This window comes from Notamacropus eugenii, chromosome 3, assembly GCF_028372415.1.
Source record: "Notamacropus eugenii isolate mMacEug1 chromosome 3, mMacEug1.pri_v2, whole genome shotgun sequence".
NCBI lineage: Eukaryota > Metazoa > Chordata > Mammalia > Diprotodontia > Macropodidae > Notamacropus > Notamacropus eugenii.
This window is the reverse complement of record NC_092874.1, coordinates 474,695,951-474,707,981: the sequence shown is the minus strand read 5'-3', so window position 1 is coordinate 474,707,981 and position 12,031 is coordinate 474,695,951. Positions and strand designations below refer to the sequence as shown.

The 12,031-nt window shown below is 38.3% G+C and overlaps 1 protein-coding gene across 11 annotated transcripts in view; it reads right to left on the bottom strand.

Moving 5' to 3' along the window:
• The window catches only part of TASOR (transcription activation suppressor), a 101,713-nt gene that overhangs the window by 62,446 nt on the left and 27,236 nt on the right, over nt 1-12,031 (bottom strand). For all 11 annotated transcript variants that reach the window (XM_072599012.1, XM_072599014.1, XM_072599011.1 and 8 more), the window contains exons 7-9: nt 8,649-8,773; nt 6,794-6,825; nt 2,752-2,857 (exon numbers count right to left, since the gene is read on the bottom strand). In XM_072599012.1, coding sequence (XP_072455113.1) covers nt 2,752-2,857; nt 6,794-6,825; nt 8,649-8,773 — 263 coding nt within the window. The remainder of the gene's footprint in view (nt 1-2,751; nt 2,858-6,793; nt 6,826-8,648; nt 8,774-12,031) is intronic.

Here is a 12,031-nt window from a genome sequence, read left to right as displayed (position 1 = left end):
GTGTTGCACACTAGAAATATTTTCAGATTTTTTTCAGTGTAATGAACAGTTATGATAAATTTTTCCTCTTTTTTTCTTTGAAAAATTATTTCTTATAAACAGGATGGCTTTTTGGGAGAGGAAGCGGTCAAGGATGCTGGGGAGAAATTATGGTGGTGTTAAAAAAAAAAAAGACATCCATGAAAACTTACTTCCAAAAAAAGAAAGGAAAGGACAAAGTTGCAATGGTTCTAAATGCCACACAGACAACAAGCTGGGGGTGACAGCCAACTCTTGGAGTTTACAAACATTGCACAAGCAGCAGGGAGGTGATGACAAGACAGTCACAGAAGGCCAGTCAAGAATTAACTGTAACAGACTGGTGGAATGAGATGAAAGATGCTGTGAATACACAGACATGATGAGATGCTGGACATCTAGGGTGAGTGACTACAGCTGAGAAGTCCAAGATGCTACTTGGGCTGCGAGTCCAGCTGGGAAGAAAGTAGTGCCCTTGCCAGTTAACAGGGGAAGGAAGAAGAGTGGAGGGTTTAGGAGCTGTTTTGGCCACATCGAACCTTAGACTCACGATATAGTCTGACAAGAGCACAGTAACAGTTTCCTCCTCTGTGCACCTTCTGGGATACCTTCTAGAGCTATGACTGTGGTGATGATGATGAAGCATCCCCTCCCTCAGCCTGCACACAGTGCCTCTCACTATGGCCTGGCCCTGTTTGTGCTTTTGGGGGCTCTTTCACACAGGGGGCTTTTACTGCAGCCTTGCAGTTTGGTAGAACACCCAAACACATTTCACACCATTCTACAGCAATATTTCCCCTATCTTATATTCATAAATATATTCATAAAATAAATTTTTTAAACCAAAGTGTGAGACTTTACATTGAAAATCATCTTCTTCAATCTGGCCCAATGTTCTAGCCTGACATGATCTGTTTCCTATCCATTCTGTTATCTGAAAATCTGAGAGGCACAACAAAATCTGTGCATTTACCCAGGTCAGTCTGCATGGAACAGAATGCCAATCAGAAGGTCTGAGTCCCAGTCCTTGGTTGGTCACTTACGCCCTGTGTGACTTTAGGCAAGTCAATCAGCGGCCCTCAGAACATCCCAGAGCCAAGCAGAGATCCTTGAGCCGCCCCATGGATGACGACTCTCCCAATTTGGAGCCTGGGCTGGCTCATCCTCTAGCCCACAGCTCTACTCGGCTTCCACAAGAACTGCACGATGCTGTGAAACGCTTCAGTAAACTATCTTATCTCATTCTACCAACTTAATAACTCTGTCAGAAAAGGGAAGAGATGAGTCCAGCAAAATCTGTTTTTATGTATATGCAGGCTCCTTGTGATCATGACTGCAAGATGTTCCCTAACCATTCTTTCATAATATAATCTACAATTTTGACAGAAATCAAAGTCACGTTTGTGGAGCTATGGCTTACGAGCTCCATTTTCTTCCTATTTTAAAAACAAAAATGGTTTTCTTCCTCCTAAGCCCATCTTCTATTTTCCACAATCATTCAACACAGAATAGCTGGGCCATGACCCCTGCCAATTCTTTTAATACTCTGGAATGAAGTGTTTTGTGGGTCTAGTAATATGACCCAACGCAGCTCCATCCCTAGGCCCTGCTCTCTGTTCTCTCTACTCTGTCATTTGATGATCTCCTTGGCTTCCATGGGTTTAATTATCACTTTGATACATATGACCCCCACATCTATTCAGTCAATGGGAGAATCTCAGACTCCAGGCCTACAACACCAACTCTCAATTGGACAAGGCAAACTAGATGCCCTGTGGGTATCTTGAATGCCACTCATTCACACCTAAATTAACACTTTTTCCCTCCAATCTCTCTCTCCTCCAAATGTCTCTCAGCCTTCCTCCCAGTCACCCAAGCATACAGCCTTAGAGTCCCCTTTGACTCCCCTCTTTCTTCACTCCACAGAACTGCTTAGTTGTCAAGTCTCACCATCTCTACCCCCCTGCAACCTCTCTCACACTGCTCATCTGGCACCACCCTAGCCCAGGCACCAACGGGACACCATACGCAGAGCACTGGATCTGAGAGTCAGGGAGAAGGTTGAGTTCAACTATAGTCTCAGACCATTCCTCACAGGGGGACTTTGGGCAAGTCACCTGACCTCGGTCTGGTTGTTTCCTCATCTATAAGATGGGCAAGCACCTCCCCCAGGGGCTGTTGTGAAGACCAACTGAGATCATGTTTGTAAAGCATCCCCCAGATGCTGCCTGTTTGTGTTCAATGTCCAGAACCAGCCTCTTCACAGGACTTTACACATGAAACTCCCTCTCCTATCTCTATGCCCTCAATATACTCCCTCCCTCCCATCACATCTAGAATCCTAATTCCCTTCAGTGCCACCTTCCATTGGAAGTCGTTTCTTGAAGTTCCTCATGACTTTGTCTTTAGTTTGTATATAATTATTCATGTGCATGTTGTATACCCTGACAGAAGAGAAGCTTCTTCAGGGCAGGAACCGTTTTACCTTTTGTCTCCTAAGATATGTAGTGCCCATGGGATGGACTACCAAAGAAAGGACACTAGCAGGTGGAGAGCTGGGAAAGGCCTCCTGCAAAAGGAGTTCATGCTTTTAATATGACTAAATCAATTTCCTTTCTCTAACTGAAGAATTTCCCATTTAAGTTTAAATCGCAATGGAAAAACAAAGTAGGAAAATTTAATGAACTATTAATTAAGAACCATTCTCTTCTTGCAATTTAACACAGTACTCACAGTTTGAAGGGCAGGAAAGGAAGGGTCGGTGACTTCAAGGAAGCGCAGCACAGAAGTTTTCCTTTGTTTAAAAGCTCTCCTCTCCATAACGTGTAATCCGTTTTATCTAACAAAAACATTAAGCAGTGATCCATTTGAACCACAGAAAAATAAAGTAAAAGCAACCTAGAAACAAAGCTACAAGTGAGAAAAACCTTATGTTCTATTTCAATGAGTTTTCACAAAGTGAACCCTGTGACTTGTTAATTAATCGCATAATTTAACCTTCCAAGTTTCTCAGCACCTAGACAATATGAGGTAGTTAACAATTTAAAAGTTTAAGGCAGTTAACAGCTTAATAGACAGTTAACAGTTTAACCTTATCATAATAAAGTTACAGAATGGCTGTTCAAGGCAAGAAGACCAAGGTATTGCTCTAGCCCTGGATCCCTCCTGGCTATGTCACCTGGGGTAAGAGATTTAGTTGCAAAATGCCAAGGTGGCAGAGAGGTTGCTCATCATAGGAAAATTCCCTATAACAATGAAATCACAAGTCTAGTAGTCTCCATTTGGATGCTGGGAAATACCAAGTCAGGTATAATCACAACAAAAGCTCAGAACAACAAAAAGTTATCCCTCTTCTTTCCCCAAAACACTGAGAGCTCTTACTGAAGAGCAAAAATTTATAGTTTAAATATTCAATAAACAATTCTTACACTTAACCCAAACTCTACTGCAACTTGTTGTTGTTTAACCGTTTCATCCAACTCTTCATGACCACATTTGGGGTTTTCTTGGCAAAGATAATAGAGTAGTTTGCCATTTTCTTCTCCAGATCATTGTACAGATGAGGAAAATGAGGCCAACGGGGTGAAATGACTTGCCCAGGGTCACATAGCTAGTAAGAGTTTGAAGTCATATTTGAATTCAGGAAGATGAATCTCCCCTAGCTCCAGGCCCAGCAGTCTATCCACTGCAATTAAACTAATATTAATACAGATGAGCTAAACAAACTACTACAACTATTAGCAACTCCCATGTCCTCTTAAGGAGGGTATGGTCTCTCTTTATGGTCCCAACATTCACCGGTGACACAGTATCTTTTCCACCCAACCTTATTTCAGATAAAATAATGATCAGCTAAAAGAATGGTCATAAGAATTTTTTATTCTTATTCATTACTATTTGGGGTCCAGAGCTACCACTTTTGTTGGGAAGATCATTTCTTATAGTGAGTTAAAATGAGCTGAGACCCTCAGTCACTCATTTATTTTTCTATACAAGGTAAGGAGCCAGAATTTATGATTCCTAATAGCTGTAAAATTCCAGACAAATCCTGTTTGTTGATAAACCCACAATCAGCCTGGACTCTGAGATTATCTTTTGGCATGTAAATATTTCTCCTCTCAATTAGCTCAATTGTAAACTCTCACAAGCCAAGCTTTGAAATGCAATTCTCTCCAGTTTATCTCTGTAAGGCCAAACTTTGGGATAAGTGTGAGGTCCGGCCTCCCCTTAGCCAGATGTTAAAACCAAAAGCTATTCCTTTGTCTCTCTATAGAAGTAGCTGAAAACTAAATCTTGTGAAATCTCTTGATGTAGCCCAGATTGATGAAGGATTCAGGTCTGTGACTAAGCACAACAACCACCCAGGTTTTGTCTCCAAGATCCCTGTGTGTTGGGAGTTTCCACAGGCAGCAGTGTTTATAAAGGGACCCGAGTATTTCTACAACAGAGTGAATGAAGTTCTAAGAATATGGACCCTGTTCTTCTGATGACACATTCCTCTCTACCCTCTTGGCCTATGCATGTGTTACAGCCTGCTGAACCACTATGGGCCATCCCATCTCCCCCCACTCCCTGCTTTCTTCAAATCCCAGTTCAGGGGCCTCAGGGGCCACCTCCTGCACCTCATCCTCTCCCCCCACACTTATATTCTGTGTTTATTGACAAATGAGAATGTTATGTTCTCCCTTATTAAAAGCAAAGATTGCTCTTTATTTTTATCCACAGTGCTTAGTACATAGTGGCACTTAATAAATGTTTACTGATTGCTGGCCTTGAAGTCAGTGTAACAGCTTTTTACCTCAAGTGGGAAAATACTCAAGATTAGAGCAAAATTTCTACTACAAATTACCAAATTCCCTCACTCTTAAAGAGAAACTAGAGCAAGGACTCCCAGGCAAGACAGGTGATCTATCTATCAGCCTATCTCCAAGTCAAATGTCAAAATCAAATCATTTTCTTGGTTTGTAGAAGGCCACAAGAGGGAATCTTAGAAGACTCAGTTCACCATTATTTAAAATTTCTAACAAACACTGGAAATTTTCCAAATTTTTCTTGTCATTTTAGTTTACATTGACAGACTGAGCTGCAGGACTCTCCTAATTCAGACGACCCTTTTAGGATGACCAAAATTAAATTTTCCAAAAAAGAGACCATTTCAGCGAAACGCCAGAACTCTTGATCATAATACAACTTTTAATAATGCTATTATTAATACTCCATAAAAATGAAAAATAATTTGCAAATTAAAAGCATAATTTTTAGAGAAATAATTCAATTGAGTTACTCAGAATAAAATAATCTATCCACAATTAAACACATCTCTTATTCAATCTAATTTTGAATATTTAAGATTTAAGAAATTTAGATAAATAAGCTGCTATATCACAATTATTTTGATCAAGTATATATTAAGCTCTCAAGTTTTTAACTTGCATCAAATATTCCAAATATCTTTCAATCACAAAAATTTTATTCAAATAGTGGGCAAATATAAAAGTAGGGAACAAATTAAAATATTATCGAAAGAGGGGAGGAAGATTAGTTACATTTTATGTCGCACTTTCTTTCAGAACAAAATCAAATTCTACCAATTGCCACAGTAATTATGGCTAATTTATTAATGTAAAGATTGGGAGAATCTGAGATCTTATCTCACAGAGCATTTTCTCTCCCATAAGGGAGTACTGCTGCTGGGTTTCTTCATTAAATTTAAATGTATGCCAATGGCACATAGAAATCAAAATAATTATCTCCTAAATCACCTGAAATTGTTTTTCAACGCTTTGAAATAGAAAGTGCAATTATTACTCCAGTTAACCAAACTAAAGCTCAGAGACGATCAAGTGATTTGCTAATTCTAAACTAATGTCAGAGACAGAATTTAAACCCAACATTCAACCAACAAGATTCATTTTTTCTTTTCTTTTGTTTTTATTTTATTAAGTTATTTATTTATTAAGATAGTATTAAATAATATTATTTAAAAACAAACAAAACAGTGCCTGACCTCACAAAGCTTATATCCTATAAAATTCTTGTCCATAAAGTCAGTAATCTTTCCACTGTGATACTGACTCCATAAAGAATAGTTGAACAGAGAGAATAAAGTTATCGAAACCAAGTTTTACAAATAAGCAAGGCAGAATCATTTGGTTAAGGAAAGGATTCAACCTGAAAGACTAGTGGAGATGAGCCTAAAATTAATGGTAAGAGATGTACTATCACAGTTACAGAATCTGACAGTGGGGGCGGGGGAGAATATCTAGTGCCAGACAACTAAAAGCCCCATCTTCAATTTATTACATTCAATGAGGCTTGTGAGACAACAAAGTAGAGGAATCCTAAATTCAGAAAAGGAAGTCTGAGTCTGCTCTCTACAAGGACAGCTGGGCAGTTACTTCCTAATAAGTTACAAAAACAGAAGCTTGTTCCTGACCCAAGTTTTCTGATCTTAGGAAAAGGTAAGCCACACATTATTCTTGCTTTAAGTTACCAGCACAACATAAGCTTAGAGAAAAAAGAAAACGTACACATATATTCATATCAACCAACTTTTAGAAAGATTTCAGATAAGACTTGCCCAATTTAAACTGCACTGCAAAGGCTGATGCTTTTATGTGATCCAGAGATCAAATACATTTCAATGATCCAAGAATACACTGCTAATCCTTTGCAGATTCTCAACCATCATAAAAGTCCATTTAAAATATTGATAGCTCTGTACAAAATTATGCTTTCAATTACCAAAACAAAGGATGTGTTCAGACTGCCTTACCTGCACTCCTCTCTACATTAAAGCTGTTAGACCTAAAAAGGAAAGAAACATATTACTGTGTTAAATGATTTTCAGGACCCTATTTTAACTCCAATCAGTATTATTCAGTTCAGTGTGATTCCATAAGAGTAATGATTATTTCTTAGTTGTTTTTTAATATACATTTTAGTCTGCCTATTCATTAATATTAGTACATATTTTAGAGGGATAATAAGATAAAGTCAGATAGTCAAACACCTCAAAACTTTAAACTACAAGTTATAAGTTCACTGGTTTAAACACAACAACCTCCACCCTTTTTTCTTGCTGAGTAAGTGGCCACACTGACCATAGGAGAGGTGATCTGACATGGAAGTGACCAAGTCCAGAATGGACAGGATGGGTTAATGATATGGAAAGTCTTCTATTTGCTGGAATGAAGTTAGCATGAAGTCAGGAATACCTGCTATTATCCAACATAAGGAGGCACCTATCCTATGATCATCAGTCCCTCTGCTGAGTATAGATAGAGGTTTGTCAACCAATGAAATTCTTTATTTTGCTCAGCATCATCTGGGTATCAAGCACTGTAAAATTAAACCCTGGAGGAAGGGGCATCTCAGATCCCACTCACTGAAGAAGTCCAGTTCCTTTAATAAACGGTTATTGGCTCAGAACTCTGCCTCAGTTTCTTCTACTGCAAATCAGACATTTCTGGGCACACAGCCTCCCATCCCTATTACTTACAAAGCCCTGGTATGAATGTTTATGGTTTTATTTGCCATGCCCACCATTTGTGCAGCACCCCCTCAGCCTCTGCCCTTTCTGACAGGGTCAGCCAGTTCTCAAATGAGTCGTGACTGGTAAGCGTTAGTAAAAGTCCTTCATAACCAGCATTTTACTGCTCTTTCCAGACTCCATGCATGAAAGCTATTTTACATCTTTGGATCAACCAATAAGCATTATTAAGTATGCTGGGCACTAGGTTAGGTATTAGGGTTGTAAAGTCAATTTTTTTCAAAATTTCTGGATTCACCATGATTTAGTATGCCAGACTTCTGGGTGCTGGATAATCAAGGCTTCAACTGCCTAATACAGTGTCCCTGACTTCAAAGAGCTTATAGTCTAGTTGAGAAGATTTAACAAGTAAAAATCTAGCAAAAGGTAAGGCACATGATAAATGCTCAATAAAGCAGAATATGAACAGGTAGCTTCTAGAATCTACCAGGAGAATTTCCATTGCTAGTCTCTTTTTAGCTCTATTTCTTTGTCTGAGAAAGGTTTATTCAAGATCTCTTTTGATGAATTCAAAATGTACTATTGGTGTGAACACTATATATTCTATACATATTCCTCTATTTCTTTTGCATTCTCAGTTATTATCACATAACTGAGCATGATTGTTTCTGATCATTTTTCAAACGTCTTCTGATTTGGTCAAGTTCCCATACTATTTTACTGATTTGATCTTCTGTCCTCTTCCTTTTAAATAAGTTGACTAAAAGTTCATCAACTTTGTTAATCTTTTCAAAGGACTGCCTTTTACTTTTGCCATTTCTACAGTCTCTATCTCTAGAAAGAGGAACAGGAAGGATGTTGTAGAAATTTTGGTGACATAAAAATATATATAAAATTTATTTTATAAATGAATAGACAAGAAATTCAGCCCAGCATTCAAATTATCTAAATAAATTCAAGGGATAACCAAGAAAAAAGAAAAACAACAAACAGCTACAGCAACCTTAGAGACAAAGTAAGTGCTCATTTCTTTAATATAAGAAATACTTACTGAATATCTAGCAGGTGTAAATAAGACACTACGCTGAGTGCTGTACTTAAAAAGGTCACAGCTACTATCACACAAATCTTCTCTTACCTTGATGCAGTTAAAAACTTTGGAGCTGGCACATCATCTTTGTAAGCAAAAGATACAACAGCATACGGACACACATGTCTTGGTCGTCGCCTTAGTTCATCAAAGCCATACTCATAAAAGTAATACTGAAATTGCAAAAATGGAACATTAGTTTGATTTAAAAACAATTCATTAGCAGGATAAACTTATATATTAAATTCACTATTATGCCTGCTTTTAACAAACAGATACACTGAGAGGGTCTTTCTGTAGCCTAGATATAAAAAGCTACACCATAAAAAAATTAAGAGCAGACCAGGATGGAAGAAATTACCTCTCAGATCTCTGAATGGGGAAGAGATCAAAAGCAAACACGGGACAGGATCACAGAAGATGAAATGGACAACTCTGATTACACAAGTGTTCATATATAAACACTTTTTATACAACAAAGTCAATGCAACTAGTATTAGCTAATTCAAATGGGAAAAAAAATCTTTGCAGCCAGGTTTCTCCGTTAAAGGTCTTACTGCTAAGATAGACAAGGAAGTGACTAAAATATATAAGGTAGTTCTCAGGTGAAGAAACCAAAACAATCTATAAAGCAATATGAAAAGATTCTCCAAATTATTAAATAATTTAAGAACTACAAATTAAAACAACTCTGAAATTTGATCTCCTACCATCAGACTGACAAAGGCTACAAAAAACGGAAAACAGTAAATACTGGCGGCCACAGAGAAGCAGGTACATTTATGGATCGCTAGGAAAAATGTGAATTGGTGCAGCCTTCTGGAAAGCAATTTTGAAACCATGTCCGCCAAACTACTCAACTATGCTACCAGCTGAGGCCTAGCTTACCCAGAAGCTTCAACCATAGAGATTAAACAACACAAAAAGGTCCTATACACATGAAAATACTGAGAGCACATCTTTTTGTGGTGGCAAAGAACTAGAAATTAAGGAGTGCTCATTAATTGGGGAATAGCTAAACAAATTGTAGGATATGAATGTAAGAAATGAAGAGATGATATCAGAAAACCCTGGTAAGACTTGTATTAACCGGAAGAACAATACATATTTAACAACAACATTGTAAGAGTGAACAATTTGGTCGTATTTAACAACTCTACCAACACAATGACTAATCGTGATTCCAGAGGACCCATAATAAAGAATGCTAACGACCCTCTTAAAGAGAGCTGACAGACTACATGCAATCAGACATCTTTTTGGACATGACCAATATAAGAATTCTTTTCCTCAACAATGGGCAAGGATGTATGGAAGGGAGAAAAATAAATGCTTGATAACCTTCTAAATTTTAATTTGCCCTGGAGTCCCTAGTTATTAGAAGGCAGTTATTTTTAAATGTCAGTAAGCTGATGGCTTGAATTTGAATTCCGTAAAAGGGTCTAAAGATAATTTTACAAAAGTCTGCTCGACCTATAAAATACCTCAAGGATGCCACCACTATTTGAAAATTATAAAGCATTTTAAGATTTTTGAAGTACCTTCCTCACAAAAGAAACAGGTGAGATAGGGAGGGCAAAAATCACATCTCCACTTCATGGATGAGAAAACAAGGACTTGAGAGGTTAAATGACTGGTCCCACAAAGAAACAAGTTTCTCAGGCAAGATTCAAACCTAGGTCTTCCGACTCCAAGTTTAACACTCAATAAATAGCAACATAACTAACCATTACGTATCCATAAATAATTTACAAATTTATAAATCATTTATTTATATTCATGAGTCCTAATACAGTATGCCAGTAGTACCTTCTCTCTTAATATTCATGGTGATATGACTTAGGGGTACTGGGACCCAGGGCAGTGTCACCTGGAATGCATTCCCATACTCAAACTATCTCCTAGTCAAGTGGCAAAGTTTTATCGAGATGCTCTAAAATGTGCCAAGTTCTTTAGGGAACTTGCAAACTAACAGGCAGGGATGATACTAAAACATGCTTAGGAGGTAGTCTGGGGTAGGACAAAGGAGTGGTCAGTCTTCAAAGGAATATGCAAGAAATGCAGCTGCCCTGGGCACAAGTGCCAGCGGTCTGAACTTCTGGAACACATGGGAAAATTCAGAGTCACCAGAGCTCTCTTGATGCCACAGAGTAGGAGAAAAGGGACAAGAAGAGTTGTCTGCACAAAGGGTTGCTAAAGACAGGGTCCTTCGGCAAGCATCCCTATGGCTGCATTCATAGTTTTTATCTGAGGCATTACAGGACCAAATGTGTATGTGCCTCCAACAAAGAAAGAATTTCTCACAGAGGCCCACTGAGGTACTGAGTTACTTCCAGAGACATGGTCTTTTCCTTTTAGATTGTAGATCCCATCACCCCACCAGTGGCACTATACATTTTTTAAACGGAGTTCAGTAGGAGGTTTAACTATTCATGCCTTGCTATATATAGCTGCATAATTAATATATTTCTCTACATTTCTAGGGGCTGATGGCTAATTTTGCTTGAGAAAAGGCAACTATCAAGGTATGATCGTTCCTCAAATCTCACGAGATAAGTTAAATAAACAGTTCGGTCCAAGTTAGGATTAGTGTGAGATACAAGGCCATAAGTCTGTTTCTACTATCTCCATTTAGTTATTCATAATTTATGGACTACCAACGCACCAAGAGAGGGAATGAGGAAATGGCAGAAGGGACAGGACAAACACTGATACTTAAAGCTCCAAATGACCATTCTCCCTTTTCAAGTACCAGGGACAACCCTGAAAGACCACATGAAATGAGGCTATGATTCAAACATTCCTGGAACTTCTCTTCTGTAAATGTCTTCCAAACAAGTTTGTGAGCTACACAAGAAGCTCAGCATCCTTCTTTAAGTAGGCACACCCTGTGATTATCAATCTTATTCAGCACATTTGGCTGCAAAAACTCAATTGTTTTTTCAAAGTCGAGTTCAAAAGACAAAGGTTTCCCATCACTAAGGCTAATCAAAGAGTATCGAGGCCCCTCTACGTTTGCAATGAAAACAAGTACATACAGGCATACCTTGTTTTACTGCTCTCTGAAGATACTGTGTTTTTTACAAATGTTTGTGGCCACCTTGTGTTGAGTAAGTCTATCGGTGCCATTTTTCCAACAGCATACGCTCACATCATGCCTGCCTACATCCTAGTTTGCTAATCTTCACAGTATTTCAAACTTTTTCATTATCATATCTGTGATCAGTAACCTTAGATACTACTGTTGTGACTGTTTTGAAGTGCCATATTCACACCCACTAAGACAGTGAACTGAATTGATAAATGTCACATATATTCTGATTGCTCCAGTTACCAACCATTCCCTCATCTTTCTCCCTCTCCTTGGGCCCCCCATTCCCTGAGAAAACTATTGAAATAAGGTCAGTTAATAACTTTGTACTGTAGCCTCC